The sequence below is a fragment of the Danio rerio genome, chromosome 2, assembly GCF_049306965.1.
Source record: "Danio rerio strain Tuebingen ecotype United States chromosome 2, GRCz12tu, whole genome shotgun sequence".
In the NCBI taxonomy this organism is placed as follows: Eukaryota; Metazoa; Chordata; class Actinopteri; order Cypriniformes; family Danionidae; genus Danio; species Danio rerio.
The window spans coordinates 5,230,346-5,245,017 of NC_133177.1; the positions used below are offsets into that span (position 1 = coordinate 5,230,346).

The following is a 14,672-nucleotide window of genomic DNA, read 5'->3' on the forward strand; positions in this document are numbered from 1 at the left end:
TGACTTAATTGTGTACCTGGAGTGCTTTGAGTTAGCTGAGGTCAACAAATCTGCTCATTCCTGAGGTAAACTTTTACCTGTACTATGATTTAGATTCAGTTTTTGATTGCTGAAAACTTACAATTGAAAATGCAAGTGTGGAGAAAAAGGAATTTATTTTTATTACTTTTGTGTCTTCATTTTTATTAGAAAAATGTTTAGACTAACAACAGATTAATCAATCTTTTTTCTTTTGTATGATACCATATATTGACCAGGCACACTTCTTTTTTTTTACTGTGCTGCATGCTTTTTAGAAGGAACTGCTGACAAGAGGGAAGTAGCAGAATAAGAATAAATATGGTGTGGGGGCCCTTGTTCCAGACTGCTGTTTAATAAGAAGTCTAGACATGTCACAAGGAGCATGATGCTTGTACAAGTTGTGAAATATATTGAAGATGCACTTAATTGTTCAGTCCTGGTATGCAGAGAAGGGTTGCAGAAAAGAGGAAGTATGTCTGGGTGCAACACCTTTTAATATCAGTTGTGTAAATAAGCTGGAGTCAGGGAAATGTACGTTAGTTGCAAATCTCTTTAATGTAATTCTTGTATTTTATTGGAGTAATGTAACCCAGAAGTCTGTCATCAAATTATTAATTTGTATCTAATAAATGACTAAAATTTTTGGCATTGAAGAAAACCCTTTCCAGACCTTTTCTTATTGAACATGCATGGAATTGCTTTGACATTCCAACACAAGTACAGAATAACTGCACGGTATCCTTCAGCAAGTTTTTTATTAATTTAAGTAATAGCCATTAGGGATGAGACGGTACCTAAAAAAACCTAAACCGTTCGACTCTCCTGTCCAATTTCGGTACATATGTGTATTGTTCGATTCACTGTTTTTTGAGATTTTTTTTTAGCTTGTGCAAACTTGTATTTTCCACACTGGTTGCATCTTCATCATCCTGCTAATGTAGATGTTGAACTGAAGCAGCTGATAATTATTTACAATAGCGAAGGGCAGAGGGTTGCTGAAGAACTACAGAGATTTCAGCTGCTGTCTGGGCTTTCCCTTCCTACACCTCCCTTTCTTCATATGTTCAATATTTTTTCTCTGCGTCATTTCATTTTATTACGCATAACTTCATTTGTAAAGTAAATAATTTAGTTTGAATATATGTTTTTTTTTTGTTGCCAACATCCTGTAAAATTTCAAGTCACCTGGTAAACTGGTGACGTGTTCAATACTTATTTCCCTCACTGTATATGACTGTATATGGTGCGTAGGCCCTATTGGAATTGCTCCGTTTCATATTCTTCTTCTTCTCTAAAATTAATCGCGATTTTGAGGGTCTAAACATGCCAGAAAACTCTCGAAACTTTGCACACTCCCCAGTTGTGAAAATTGACATTTGTTATACGTTTCAGAAGTGGGTGTGGCAAATTGGCTCAACAGAGTCACCTGTGCACTTTTGTTGGAGTGGCCCCCGAGCTACATTTCGCGTACACATATGAAAAGCGGCACATACATCAAACATGCCAACATCTACAAGAACAGTCTCTTGAAGCAAAATCTCAAACCCACCAGAAGGTCAGATATTTTTAACTTCTTCTGCCAAAAAATGCAGTTTTTGCCATTTCCGGGCGTTGTATTTTAACAAACTCCTAGGGATTTTATCCAATCGTCAACTAAAGGCCTTGGCGATGTTAAATTGCAAAGATTTAGAGTTTTCTTCGAAGGGTGTGTCTGTGGCAGCCTCACAAACTTTGATGCTTTGCCACGAAGCTCAGGTTATAACTCAGGCGTACGTTGTATGATCTGCTTCAAAATCCACACGTTTATTAACAGTCCTGATCTGAATACGTTTACACACCAATATCCAGTTACTGTCATAGCGCCACCTGATGGCAACAGTATTACACTCTAACAAACTTCTCTTAGAAATTTGATTGTTTCAGCACCAAGTTTGGGTGGTGTTATCTGAAAGCTCTAGCGATGATATATTGTAAAAATCTAACGTTTTCGTGGAAAGGCGCGTCAGTGGCGGCCTGACAAACCTCATTGTTTCGCCATGGAAAAGCATGTTGTTATAAGTCAGGCTTACTATGTCCAGTCTGCCCCAAATTCCACACCTTTGATTATATTACTATACTAAAGACATCTACATGCGAATATTCATTTACAGTCAAAGCGCCACCTGCTGACAGAAGTATGAATTAAACAAATAACCAACATTGTCAGGTTTTTTATATTACTTTTATACTTTAATTATTATTGTTCATTGTGCTCTGTCATCCTAAGGTCACCGGTGAGTCTGTGTGCGAGGTCCTTTTCATCACTGCTTGCAGCTTTAAATGACTTTTGTTGTTTGTTCAAACTACTTATTTAAAGTGAGTTGAAAAGACACAATTTTTACGTTTGTTTTGGAGAGAAAACTCAATTGCTTTATGTTCAATTGATGTTCAAGCTAACTTAATCGATTTGTATTGGGACAACATGAAGGAATTGTGTGTGCATTTTTTATAGTGTAGTCATCTCTTCCATAGACAATTAAATCGGACGTACTAAAAAAATCTAATTAAAGAAATTACCTTTGCATTGCAGAAAAATAGCTTGCCAAATAAAATGCTTTCATTGAATCTATGTGGGTGGCACGGTGGCTCAGTGGTTAGCACTGTCCCCTCACAGCAAGAAGGTCGCTGATTCAAATCCCAGTTGGGTCAGTTGGCATTTCTGTGTGGATTTTGCATGTTCTTCCTGTCTTTTCCTCTAGGAAAGACATGCGCTATAGGTATGAGTGTGTGTGAGTATGGGTGTTTCGCTGCTTAAAACATATGCTGGAATAGTTGGCAGTTCATTCCACTGTGGCCTCTGATAAATCAGAGACTAAGCCTAAGAGACTAAGAATAAATAAGTAGACTAAGGAAAATTAATATATGAATGATTCAATGTGACTAATAATGTGACTAAACACTTGACTGAAGTTAATAAGTAAGTTTGGAGTAAAAACATTTATTATTAAACAAAATATTTTCAAGTGTTTTAGATGTAGCAGCACTTACAGAACATTATCAGTAGAAACGGACATTATTGCACCTTGATTATCTCAATTTAATCTCAATCGAATAAATCAGCTGCAATTTTGAATGCAATTTGTTACGCGGTTTAAAAATACAGATGAAAATTGCCTTCAATTTATCACCCAACACTAGATATTGGCCAAAAAATAAATAAATAAATAAATAAATAAATAAATAAAAGTTTACGAGTTTTTTCTTACTAATATCAATATGAATCAAACATCACGAATTCCTAGTAGAAACCATAGGTTTTGGGACATATGCCTCAATATTTGCTTTCTTGACAACTTCACTTAGATCACTATTTACCAATAATTAATTAATACCATTAAAAAGTGCGTAGTTTTAAGCAAGTCTTATAGAAGTGAAACTCACAGTTGGTGATGTCAGGAGGAGCAAAACTGTCGTTCATGAAGACACTGTTGGGTTTAGCCACTTTCAAGTAGACCACATCTGGGGTATTTTTCAAGGCAGTCACGGCATGCTCATGGGTAACCTCCTCCAAGCAGGAGCTATTCACCTAAGACACACACACACACACACACACACACACACATTTGGATGATTTAACAAGCACACGGTCATCAATAACAAACAACAGAGCACTTTCTTACAGCAAGAAGTTTGTCTCCTATCTGCAGCCTCCCATCTTTGTGCGCAGCTCCACCTTCAATAATCTTGGTGACGTAGATGCTGTTGTCCCCTGGGATGTGCTGATTCCCAACACCCCCTGCTATACTGAAACCGAGACCTGCAGCAAACCAACATACAGACAAAAACAACTCGTGAAACGACTTCATTTACCTTTTTTCATTTAAAGGAGACCTATTATGCCTCTTTCTACAAGATGTAAAATAAGTCTCTGATGCCTCCAGAGTATGTGTGTGTGTGTGTGTGTGTGTGTGTGTGTGTGTGTGTGTGTGTGTGTGTGTGTGAAGTTTTAGCTCAAAATACCTCACAAATAATGTTTTATAACTCTTTACATCTGCCCCTTTTAGGCTTTGATCCTAATTGTGGCGTTTTGGTGACTGTCACTTTAAATTCAAATGACGTTGTGCTCTTTTTAAAAGAAGGCGGAGTCACAAATGCCTATGTGTCAGCATAGTGGCAGATTCAAAAACAAGACTAAGGGCGTACTCAAACTATGTACAGTTGCCTTGAAGCGGGCTGAGGCATGCTTGTCCCCCTTCCCGCACTCACATTGCATTCGGGCCCGAGCATGCTTATGTCATCGATGATGTGCTTTTTAGTTTAAGAAGCGCTCTCGCTCAGCACAGTGGAGATTTTTTTTTGTTATATCGTTTTAGTCGTTTGGGATGCAGTAAAACACATTTAAATATTTGCCAAACAGATCCACCACTTTTGACGCTCATAAACAATCGTAAAGTCCTCATGCTGCAGGAATTAGGAGATTTGCTGAAGGTGCAGCTGTGGTGCAGTGAGGGGTTTGCGTCTTTAATAATCCACGACAATTTGCGTTCATTGAACAGTAAGAATGATTAATAAATCCATATGAAACAAGTCCCTTAAAAGTCACGTCTCATCTTCAGTTTCAGGCTTAGGCATGCTTTATACTCACACTACAAGCGTACCGTAACTGAGTCCAAGGCTGCGTCCGAAACCGCCTACTACTCAGTAGGTACTGCATTTAAATTTATACGTACTACTCGGCCGATAAAACAGTACGCTCTATACAGTATGAATGTGAAAAGTATGAATGGAATTCGGACGTACTACATCCGCCATTTTGTCATGGTCACGTGACCTACCTGCGTCAGTTGCGTTGCCTCACTTCCATTCATGAATTCTCTCACGGGGCATGATGGGATATGGCAGCATGCATAGGATGCGCACTTCAGAATCTCGCCGGAAGTAGTAGGTCATCCAGGTACTTCTCGCATACCGATTTTCGAATTCTATGAATTCGGACATACTACTCGGCTCGCATACTGATTTTAGCGTACTATATAGTATGGAAGTATGCGGTTTCGGACGCAGCCCAAGTGAACCGCGATCTGGCGCACCTCTTCCAACCCGGCCAGGGCCGGTCAAGTGAACTGTGCCTGAGCCCGATTCAGAGCACTCACACTTCTCATACGATCCGGGAAAGGGGCCTGGGCACGGTTCGGATAGCATAGTGTGAGTGCGCCTTAACATCTTATGCTAATGAGGGAGAGACTGTCATTAATGGGCTGGGCTTTCCCCCTCTGATGACATGTACAAAGAGAGACTGTCAATCAAAGTGTTTTATAGACTGCTTTAATTAAAGTTGATCATAAATAATGAAATGAATACACTTTTTACAATAAGAAGCTGCTTATATTTACAGACGGTTGCCACACAACGGTTTAAACCCCTTATAAAAGTGATTTTGGCATAATAGGTCCTCTTTAAAACGAGTTATTTAATTTTCCTCAAATATACCTTCAATGAACAACAGTAATCACACAACATAAAATAAAGAGAAATATTGTATAAATTAAACAATGAACTCTACATAAAGTCAAAGGGGTGGACAGTTTCCATGGTAACAACAGCTTAAAGTCTTTGCTGCGTGTTGTGGAAATGCTAAGGCTTAAAATAGCCTCTTTGCGTATTTGTGTGTATGTCTAACCATATATGCGTTCATCAAGAATGGATCTCGTTCACTGCTAACTGCATTATTTACATTTTTGAACTTCTTACAAAATGTTGGTAAGACTTTATTTTGCTGGTCCATTTGAGTTTTAGTTGGTTGTCTGCTTAATATCTGTTGATACTCCTGCTAAACAGACATTTAACTGACTATTAGAGACTTTGCAAGTACATGTCAACTAACCCTAACCCCAACCTAAAACTCTACTTATAATCTAACGAGAGTAAGTTGGCATGTAGATGCAATGTAACTTAAATTCAACAAACAAACCATCAAAATAAAGTGTGACCAAAATGTTTTGTCATTCACAACACATGCAAATGAGTTCTTAAGCTCTTTTTGATGTTAATGAGTTTTAAGTATACAAATGAGCAGCCGAGTGCATTATGTGGGTCATTTGCATAAAACACACCCACTCCGTTTCCAAATAAGGGCTTTCTGCAAAATACTCTTAAGTCGTGTGCCACTTTCTGCAGACATGCTGTTGCCAGATCCTCCAGCAATGCCAAGTGTGCCATTGTCAAACCCAGCTCAAACACATACAAAGACTACAGAACTAGCTGTATATCTGCTAGGGCTCCACAATATACTGTAAAAGTATCATTGGCATGATAGCAGTATATGCAATATACAGTTGAAGTCAGAATTATTCGCCCCCCTTTGAAATTTATTTTTCTTTTTTAAATATTTCCCAAATGATGTTTAATAGAGCAAGGGAATTTTTACAGTATGTCTGATAATATTTTTTCTTTTGGAGAAAGTCTTATTTAATTTATTTTGGCTAGAACAAAAGCAGTTTTAAATTTTTTAAACACCATTTTAAGGACAAAACTATTAGCCCCTTTAAGCTATATATTTTTTTCGATAATCTACAGAACAAACCATCGATATACAATAACTTGCCTACTTACTCTAACCTGCCTAGTTAACGTAATTAACCTTATTAAGCCTTTAAATGTCACTTTAAACTGTATAGAAGTGTCTTGAAAAATATCTAGTCAAATATTATTTACTGTCATCATGGAGAAGATAAAATAAATCAGTTATTATTATTAAAACTATTATAATTGGAAATGGTTTGAAAATAATCTTCTCTCAGTTAAACAGAAATTAGGGGGAAAAAAAAACAGGGGGGCGAATAATTTTGACTTCAACTGCATGCATCACAAACATGTGTGATAAATTACATTTATTTTATGCATTGGTTGTTAATCTAAGGGTGTTTTTACACCTGCCTTATTTAGTTCTGCTGAAACGCACTTGAGTTCGATTTCCCTCTTGTTGCATTTCGTTTGGGCAGGTGTGAATGTAGCAATTGCACTCGAGTGTGCATCAAAAGTGGAACAAAAATGCGTACCGAGACATCTTGATCTTGGTACGCTTTCAAACAAACCCTGAAGCGGTTGTTTGTGGTGAGAACATGATCCAAACTAAAACAGACCCAACCGCAAAAAGTACTGCGCCTTTTTGAACTAATCCAGCTGCCGTAGCCTGATGCTCACAGGCCTTTTCTTTCTTTTCACATGCAACGCTTTATACAGGATTAGCTTAGTTTTAAACCTTAAAAAACCTTTAAACCCTTTGTGTAATAACAATGAAAAGACACAAGAATAAAGTACTGAGCTACTGAAACGTACTTAATGCTTTATATAAAAGGCTTCTTTAATGATGACAACTTCAAGACGCCTCTCATATGGAGAATGAAGTCACATGCATTGCTCAGGTGCGAGTTCTTCACAGACTTTAACATAGTGTAGAAATCCTGAGGGTTCGGTGGGTCTTGTCTTTCAAATCTGAGATTTATTTTGTATTTTCTATATTGGGTTCAGGTCAGGTGATTGGCTGGGCCATTCTACAGCTTGATTTTCTTTCTCTGAAAGCATTTGAGAGTTTCCCTGGCTGTGTTTTAGATCAGTGGTTCTCAAACTGTGGTACTTGTACTTCCTTCTAGTGGTACGCGGAGGAATCAAATATGTCATATGTACATGCTATATATATATATTTCAAAATGTATCAAAAATGATTTATATATGAATATGACATATAATAATATTTATCATGTGATACATAGCCTATATTTCTGAGGTCCAGGCAACATTTTCAGGTGTTGATGAATTGACTACTATATGTAAATACTTTACATTTAAGTACAGCACTTTTTTACTTTTTAAGAACAGTAACCTACCATTTTAGAACCACATTTTAATTTAAATGTTGACATTTTTTGTTTGTTTTTTACCTGTAAACACAGTACAGTGTTAACGTTTAGACTATTTATAATGTTTAAAGTGGCTGACAATAATAACTATTCTTAATAATAGGAATTAATCTGACACATTTTGAACTGTACAGAGCTGTAGCTGCTTTACTGGGCTTACTACGCTACTGTATTTTAATACTGCTCATTATGGTGGTACTTGGAGAGACCTTTTTTTCTGAGGTGGTACTTGATGAAAAAAGTTTGAGAACCACTGTTTTAGATCATTGTCTTGCTGAAATGTCCACCCTGGTGCCATCTTCATCATCCTGCTAATGTAGATGTTGGACTGAAGCAGCTGATATTCATTTACAATGAGCCGCTGTCTGGGCTACTACTGCCTTTCTACACCTCCCTTTCTTCATGTGTTCAAAACTTTTTTTCTGCGTCAATTCTATTTTTTTTATGTTTTATTAATACATTGTGAAACATTACAAAAATTTACAAAGACATAAACATGTAACAATAAGCAAATACACTGAAGAGTATTTTGAGCAAATAATAATAATAAAAATAAATAAATAATAATAAATAAAAATAAGATGATAAAAATAAATAGATAAATAAAATAAAAAACAACAACACTAGTGCAAACTTATATACATAAAAAACAAGTCTACAATGTGTTGACCAGAAATAGTTTCCCGTAAAAGCTGGGCATTAGGGGGTGGGGACTCAATCAGAAGGAGCAGGGTAGAGCTGAAGAGTTTGGACATATTTGCGAAGGGGTTCCCACAATTTAATAAAAATAGTGCTAGTTTGGTGAAGAGAGTACCTCATTTTTTCTAATTTCATAAAATAAAGAACATTTCTTATCCAAAAAGAGTGAGAAGGAGGGTGAGGGCTCTTCCAGTTCAGAAGAATTAATCGCCTAGCCAGAAGGGTTAAGCATCAATTCTTTTTATTACACATAATTTCATTTGTAAACTATTTAGATTTGTTTTCTTTGCATATATGGGTTTATTTGGATTTATAAGCAACATCCAGTGAAAATTTCAAAACAACGGCACCTTTAGAAATATGTTTTCTGAAAAAAATAGGGATGTGTTCAATACTTATTTTCCCAGCTGTACTTTCATCTCCTAATGGTAAACATTTCAGGTTCAAACAAACACAAAGATCTTGCGATCTCATCCTGTGCTTCAACCAATCAATATCTTAACCTAAACACACAAATAGGCATTCATTTAACATTTTTCCTTAATTAGACAACCCTAAGTTAACTTGATGCGAGTCGAGAAGTCAAGACCTGTATACCGCAGAAACGTGCTTGGAAAAAGCGTTAAACTAATCAACACTTCTCCAGAATGTAACCTCAGCTTTTTCCTCTCTTCTGATGGGGAACTCAGGCCTGGGCTTCAGTATCTAAGTATAAACTCAGAGATAACCAATTACATTAAAACTGACCTTACATTAGGATATGTATAATCTTAAATGAACATGTACACTCTAGAACATCCAACATAATAAGATCCAGAGTTTCTTTACCTTTGGGTCCTTTGATGAGCTTGATCTCCATGACTTTTTCTGAGGCAGATTTTCTCCTCCTGACATACAGTCTGACCAGCGAGCCTGCCTCCTTCAACGCCTCCACAGCCTTACTGTGGGTGACGTCTCTGACGTCCACCTCGTTCACTCGCAGAATTACATCATTCACCCTGTGTGGAGTAAAAACACATGTAAACACACACACAAGAAACACAAGTGCGCAAAATCTTAACTTTATTCCACTACTCGCGTTATTCATCTGATAAAAATCCAGCTTGTTGATACTAAAGGCTGGTGCATATTAAAAGTTTAGTGTATTGGGTTAATGTGTGTACTGATTTGGCTTTGGTCTGGCATCTCAATGGTAATCCTAAATGTAAAGAAGTGCACTTTAAAATGACTTAAAATTTGTCCTGCAAAAGAATTTGTAAGGTTAAAATTCAATATTGGTGACTCAAATGTATGCCAGTTTTATAATTTAGATATTGAAACAATTGAACACTTGCTTTTCCAATGTGATGCGGTACAAAGATTTTGGGACGAAGTATTAGTTTGGATACAACAGAAAATATCTATAAGACTTGTCTTCTTATGGATAATTATTACGTTTGGCCTAATACGGATAAAAAGATATCTCATATAATGAATAATTTGATGTTATTATTCAAATTCTATATTCATAAATGTAAATTTTCAAAGTTACCCCACGACTAGTGGTGTTTAAAGAAGAATTTGTGTTATATTTAAAGACATGGAGAGAGATGAAAAGCCGAAAAGCAAGATATTTATTTCATCAGTAGAAAATTTGGTTTCATATTTTAGAACTTTACTTAATTTTCTTTAGCATAATTTTTTTTTTGTTAATTTTTGTTGTTTTATTTATTTATATATGTTGTATTATAAATGAGGATGGAAAGATTGTGAATGTATGCAAGTTGATTGTTTTTTTTTTTTATTGCAATTTTAAAACACAGTACATACAAGGGCAATAACAACATCATATTAACATCCAATCAAGTACAATATAAGAAAATAAATAAATAAATAAATAAATTATTCCAAAAACTAAATTGTGTTTAAAATAAGTGTTTAAAATAATTAACAGCTTTTTTCTGTGCAATATTCGTACTCTGCTTAACAAAAAAGAAAAGATCACGGCAAAACAATTGTGTATAAATACAATCATAAAATAATTGAACAATACTCTCCTCTTTATCATTACAGAAAGTACATTTTAAATCAATATCTTTACAAAATCTTCCAATTACCTGTTTTACAGGATAAATATGATAAACAATTTTAAATGATAACCTCTCTAATTTTATTCGTTACACAAAAACGTCTAGAAATCTTAAAAGTCTCGTTCCAGTTAACATCTTGAAATTGTGATCTCCAGTACCCAATAGCTGAAGGAACATTGACAATCCGGCAAATCATTCTAAGATAATTATTATTAATTTTTCTTTTATATTTATGCCTTCCAATTTAAGACTAAAATCTAAATTTGTATTTTGAACTATATCATTTACTAATCATTTCTTAAGCTCTGAAGGAATACCATTAATTACCATCATATACTCTTTAACAAGAATATAAAGAGAACATTTTTCTAGAAAATCTAAATAAGTAAGCACATGACCATCACTATTTAAAAGTTGTGAAACCAGCAAGATATTATTATACAAGTTGATTAGTATCTCAGTCTTTTGTGTAATTCTAAAAAGTATTAAAGTCTTTCTGTTACTGTTAAAAAAAATAAAATAAAATACAAATTTTGACATTAAAACAAGCAACCAGAACAAATCACCCTGTGTTTCTTCCAGATGCACGTGTGTAAAAAACAGAAGATTACCGCAATCTGCCATCCTGAGCGGCAGCGCCCCCTGGGATGACTTTAGTGATGAAAATGCTGGGGTCTTCACCAATGTGAGGGTTATCTGTGCCACCGGCGATACTGAAGCCCAGGCCTGAGTTCCCCTATACATCATGAGAGAGGAAAAAGCTGAGGTTACATTCTGGAGGAGTGTTGATTAGTTCAATGGTTTCTAAGCACGTTTCTGTGGCATACAGGTCTTGACATCTCGACTAACATTAAGTTAATTCAGGAGTGTCAAACGGAGTTATAATTCATTATACGCATGAGCTTCATAGAAAAAGGGTTGCCAGATGTTTTATTAAATTCCAGATCTAGAATTTGAGTCTTTGACTTGAATCTGAGTGTTTTGTCAAATATACTGTAACTTTACATTTGTGAATAAGCAAATAACGCATTGCACAGTTTTGCATTTACAGCAAAATATAATTTGAAAATATAATACAAATTTAATATAATAAAAATATGTTTAAAATCAAAATATTATTTCTACTTCAATAAACATAATTTATTCAACAATAAATAAGTGTTAGCACTAAAATAAACACTACAATAATAATAAAAAAAAGTGCTCCAGCTTGCTCTGCTCTCAACTAGCTTCCAATTGATTTGTATTGGTTTTACTGATTGGATGTTGGGAGAACTAGAAATACAAATAGCTTTTACCACAGTTAAAAGTCAGTTTACAGACACCAACAATACACTAGACAGCATTTAATCCAGTACTAACACAACGGTTATTGTTTCTCTGCCTTTTCCGGTGCCATTCAAAAGATATCAGTAAAAACAGAATTTTCTTAAAGAGGTGTTCGGAAGATTGTCATGAAGCCTTAATATAAACAATCATGTTTATGACAGATTTATGACATGTTATGTTATCTAGGTAATGCCAAGCAAGTTGTCATAACAAATAATGTCATCTTTGCATTTAAATTGACATAACTGAACGAAGGACACTTAATAACAGTTGTCATAAGCATTTGAAATGTCATAATTGAGACAATAACACTTAACAGTTGTCATAAGCATTCAAAATGTTATAATTTAGAGACGGACACTTAATAACAGTTGTCATAAGCATTTAAAATGTCATATCTAACAGGATGACACTTAATTGTTGTCATAAGCATTTGAAATGTCATAACTGAGCAAATGACACTTAATAACAGTTGTCATAAGCATTTGAAATGTCATAACTGAGAGAAAGACACTTAACAGTTGTCATAAGCATTTGAAAAGTCATAACTGAGCAAATGACACTTAATAACAGTTGTCATAAGCATTTGAAATGTCATATTGAGCAAATGACTTTTAATAACAGTTGTCATAAGCATTTGAAATGTCATAACTGAGAGAAAGACACTTAACAGTTGTCATAAGCATTTGAAAAGTCATAACTGAGCAAATGACACTTAATAACAGTTGTCATAAGCATTTTAAATGTTGTAACTGAGAGAATGACACTTAATAACAGTTGTCATAAGCATTTGAAATGCCATAACTGAGAGAATGACACTTAACAGTTGTCATAAGCATTTGAAAATGTCAAAACATGGCAAATGACACTTAATAACAGTTGTAATAAGCATTTTTAATGTCATACCTTAGTGACTGACACCTAATGACAGTTGTCATAAGAATTTGAAATGTCATAACATAGCAAACGACACTTAATAACAGTTTTCATAAGCATTTGAAATGTCATACCTGAGCAAATGACACTTAATGACAGTTGTCATAAGCATTTGAAATGTCATACCTTAGTGACTGACACCTAATGACAGTTGTCATAAGCATTTGAAATGTCATAACTGAGCAAATGACACTTAAGACCAGTTGTCATAAACATTTGTAAATGTCAAAACATAGCAAATGACACTTAATAACAGTTGTTATAAGCATTTTAAATGTCGTAACTTAGTGACTGACACCTAATGACAGCTGTCATAAGCATTTGAAATGTCATACCTGAGCAAATGACACTTAATAACAGTTGTCATAAGCATTTGAAATCTCATAACCTATCGATTGACACTTCATAACAGTTGTCATAAGCATTTTAAATGTTGTAACTAAGAGAATGACACTTAATAACAGTTGTCATAGGCATTTGAAATGTCATAACTGAGAGAATGACACTTATTAACAGTTGTCATAAGCATTTGAAATGTCATAACTGAGAGAATGACACTTATTAACAGTTGTCATAAGCATTTGTAATGTCATAACTGAGAGAATGACACAATAACAGTTGTCATAAGCATTTGAAATGTCATAACTGAGAGAAAGACACTTAATAACAGTTGTCATAAGCATTTGAAAGTCAAAACTCAGTGACTGACACTTAATAACAGTTGTCATAAGCATTTGAAATGTCATACCTTAGTGAATGACACTTAATGACAGTTGTTATAAGCATGCATTCCCATTCATGACATGTCTTATGAACACCTCTTCAAGTAAAGTTGTACCGAATAGTCTAATAAAGAAGATTTTTAAGCAATACTTTCCCTAGGCAAAACAAATCTACATATAGTTACACTCAAAAAATGATTTTGCTGCTTGTTCAAACTACTTAATTAAAATGAATTGAAACAACACAATTCTTAATTCTTAAAAACAATGAAATTAACATGTAGGAAATTTGTGGAAGCATGGACTGAATGGAGTTATACTGTTGTTGTCATTATGAAGCAGGCTTTGAGTTGCGCTGACAACAGCTTGTGGAGGAGCATTGTTTATTTATGCAGTTAATAAATGTGCACTACAGAGCAGCGCTGAATTGGGTCACAAAAAAGCTGATGGGGGCGGGAGGCCTTAGGCAGAGCTGCGGATTAAGTCTTAACAGTGGAAGGCAAGATGTTGCTCTTTTTTCCCCTCTGCAGTGACGGAGTGAATCGGTTAGTCAGGAGAGTGTTTCTTATGCTTTCCCAAACACTCTGACATGCTGTATTTAATTGACAGCATCTGAGCTGTAAAAAGTCACTGCATAGGAGTGCTTTAAGGCATGTTTGTTGGTATTTTAGGAATGGCTATGAGAGGAGAACACTGTAATAGGAGTCGGTGTCATACTATAGGCATTCAAATGCGATACATACTGCAATAAATGCTTTTCTTATTTGCTTAACTTGCTTTACTTACTAACCTTTAAAATAACAATTCCTGGATTTAACCATGCATGCTATTTCAAAGAGAATTTTTTGAGTATTGTTCCTACTCTTTTTACTCCAACAAGCCATCATTAAAGTGATGGTTTCAAATAGTGATGTCTTGATAATTGCCGAATCTTTTGTCATGGTTTAGAAATTGTAATTATTAAGCAATACACTAATAGACTTCATTGAAAATGTATT

General features: G+C 35.0%; 1 protein-coding gene across 50 annotated transcripts in view; it reads right to left on the reverse strand.

Annotated features, from left to right (window-relative positions):
* dlg1b (discs large MAGUK scaffold protein 1b) overlaps window positions 1-14,672 on the reverse strand; it is a 172,647-nt gene that overhangs the window by 36,513 nt on the left and 121,462 nt on the right. For all 50 annotated transcript variants that reach the window (XR_012387156.1, XR_012387155.1, XR_012387154.1 and 47 more), the window contains 4 exon segments: window positions 11,299-11,423; window positions 9,447-9,616; window positions 3,681-3,817; window positions 3,442-3,586 (listed from right to left, as the gene is read on the reverse strand). Coding sequence is in view for 45 of the 50 variants with exons in the window: in XM_073916586.1 (XP_073772687.1) it covers window positions 3,442-3,586; window positions 3,681-3,817; window positions 9,447-9,616; window positions 11,299-11,423 (577 nt within the window). In the remaining 5 variants the exon portion in view is untranslated.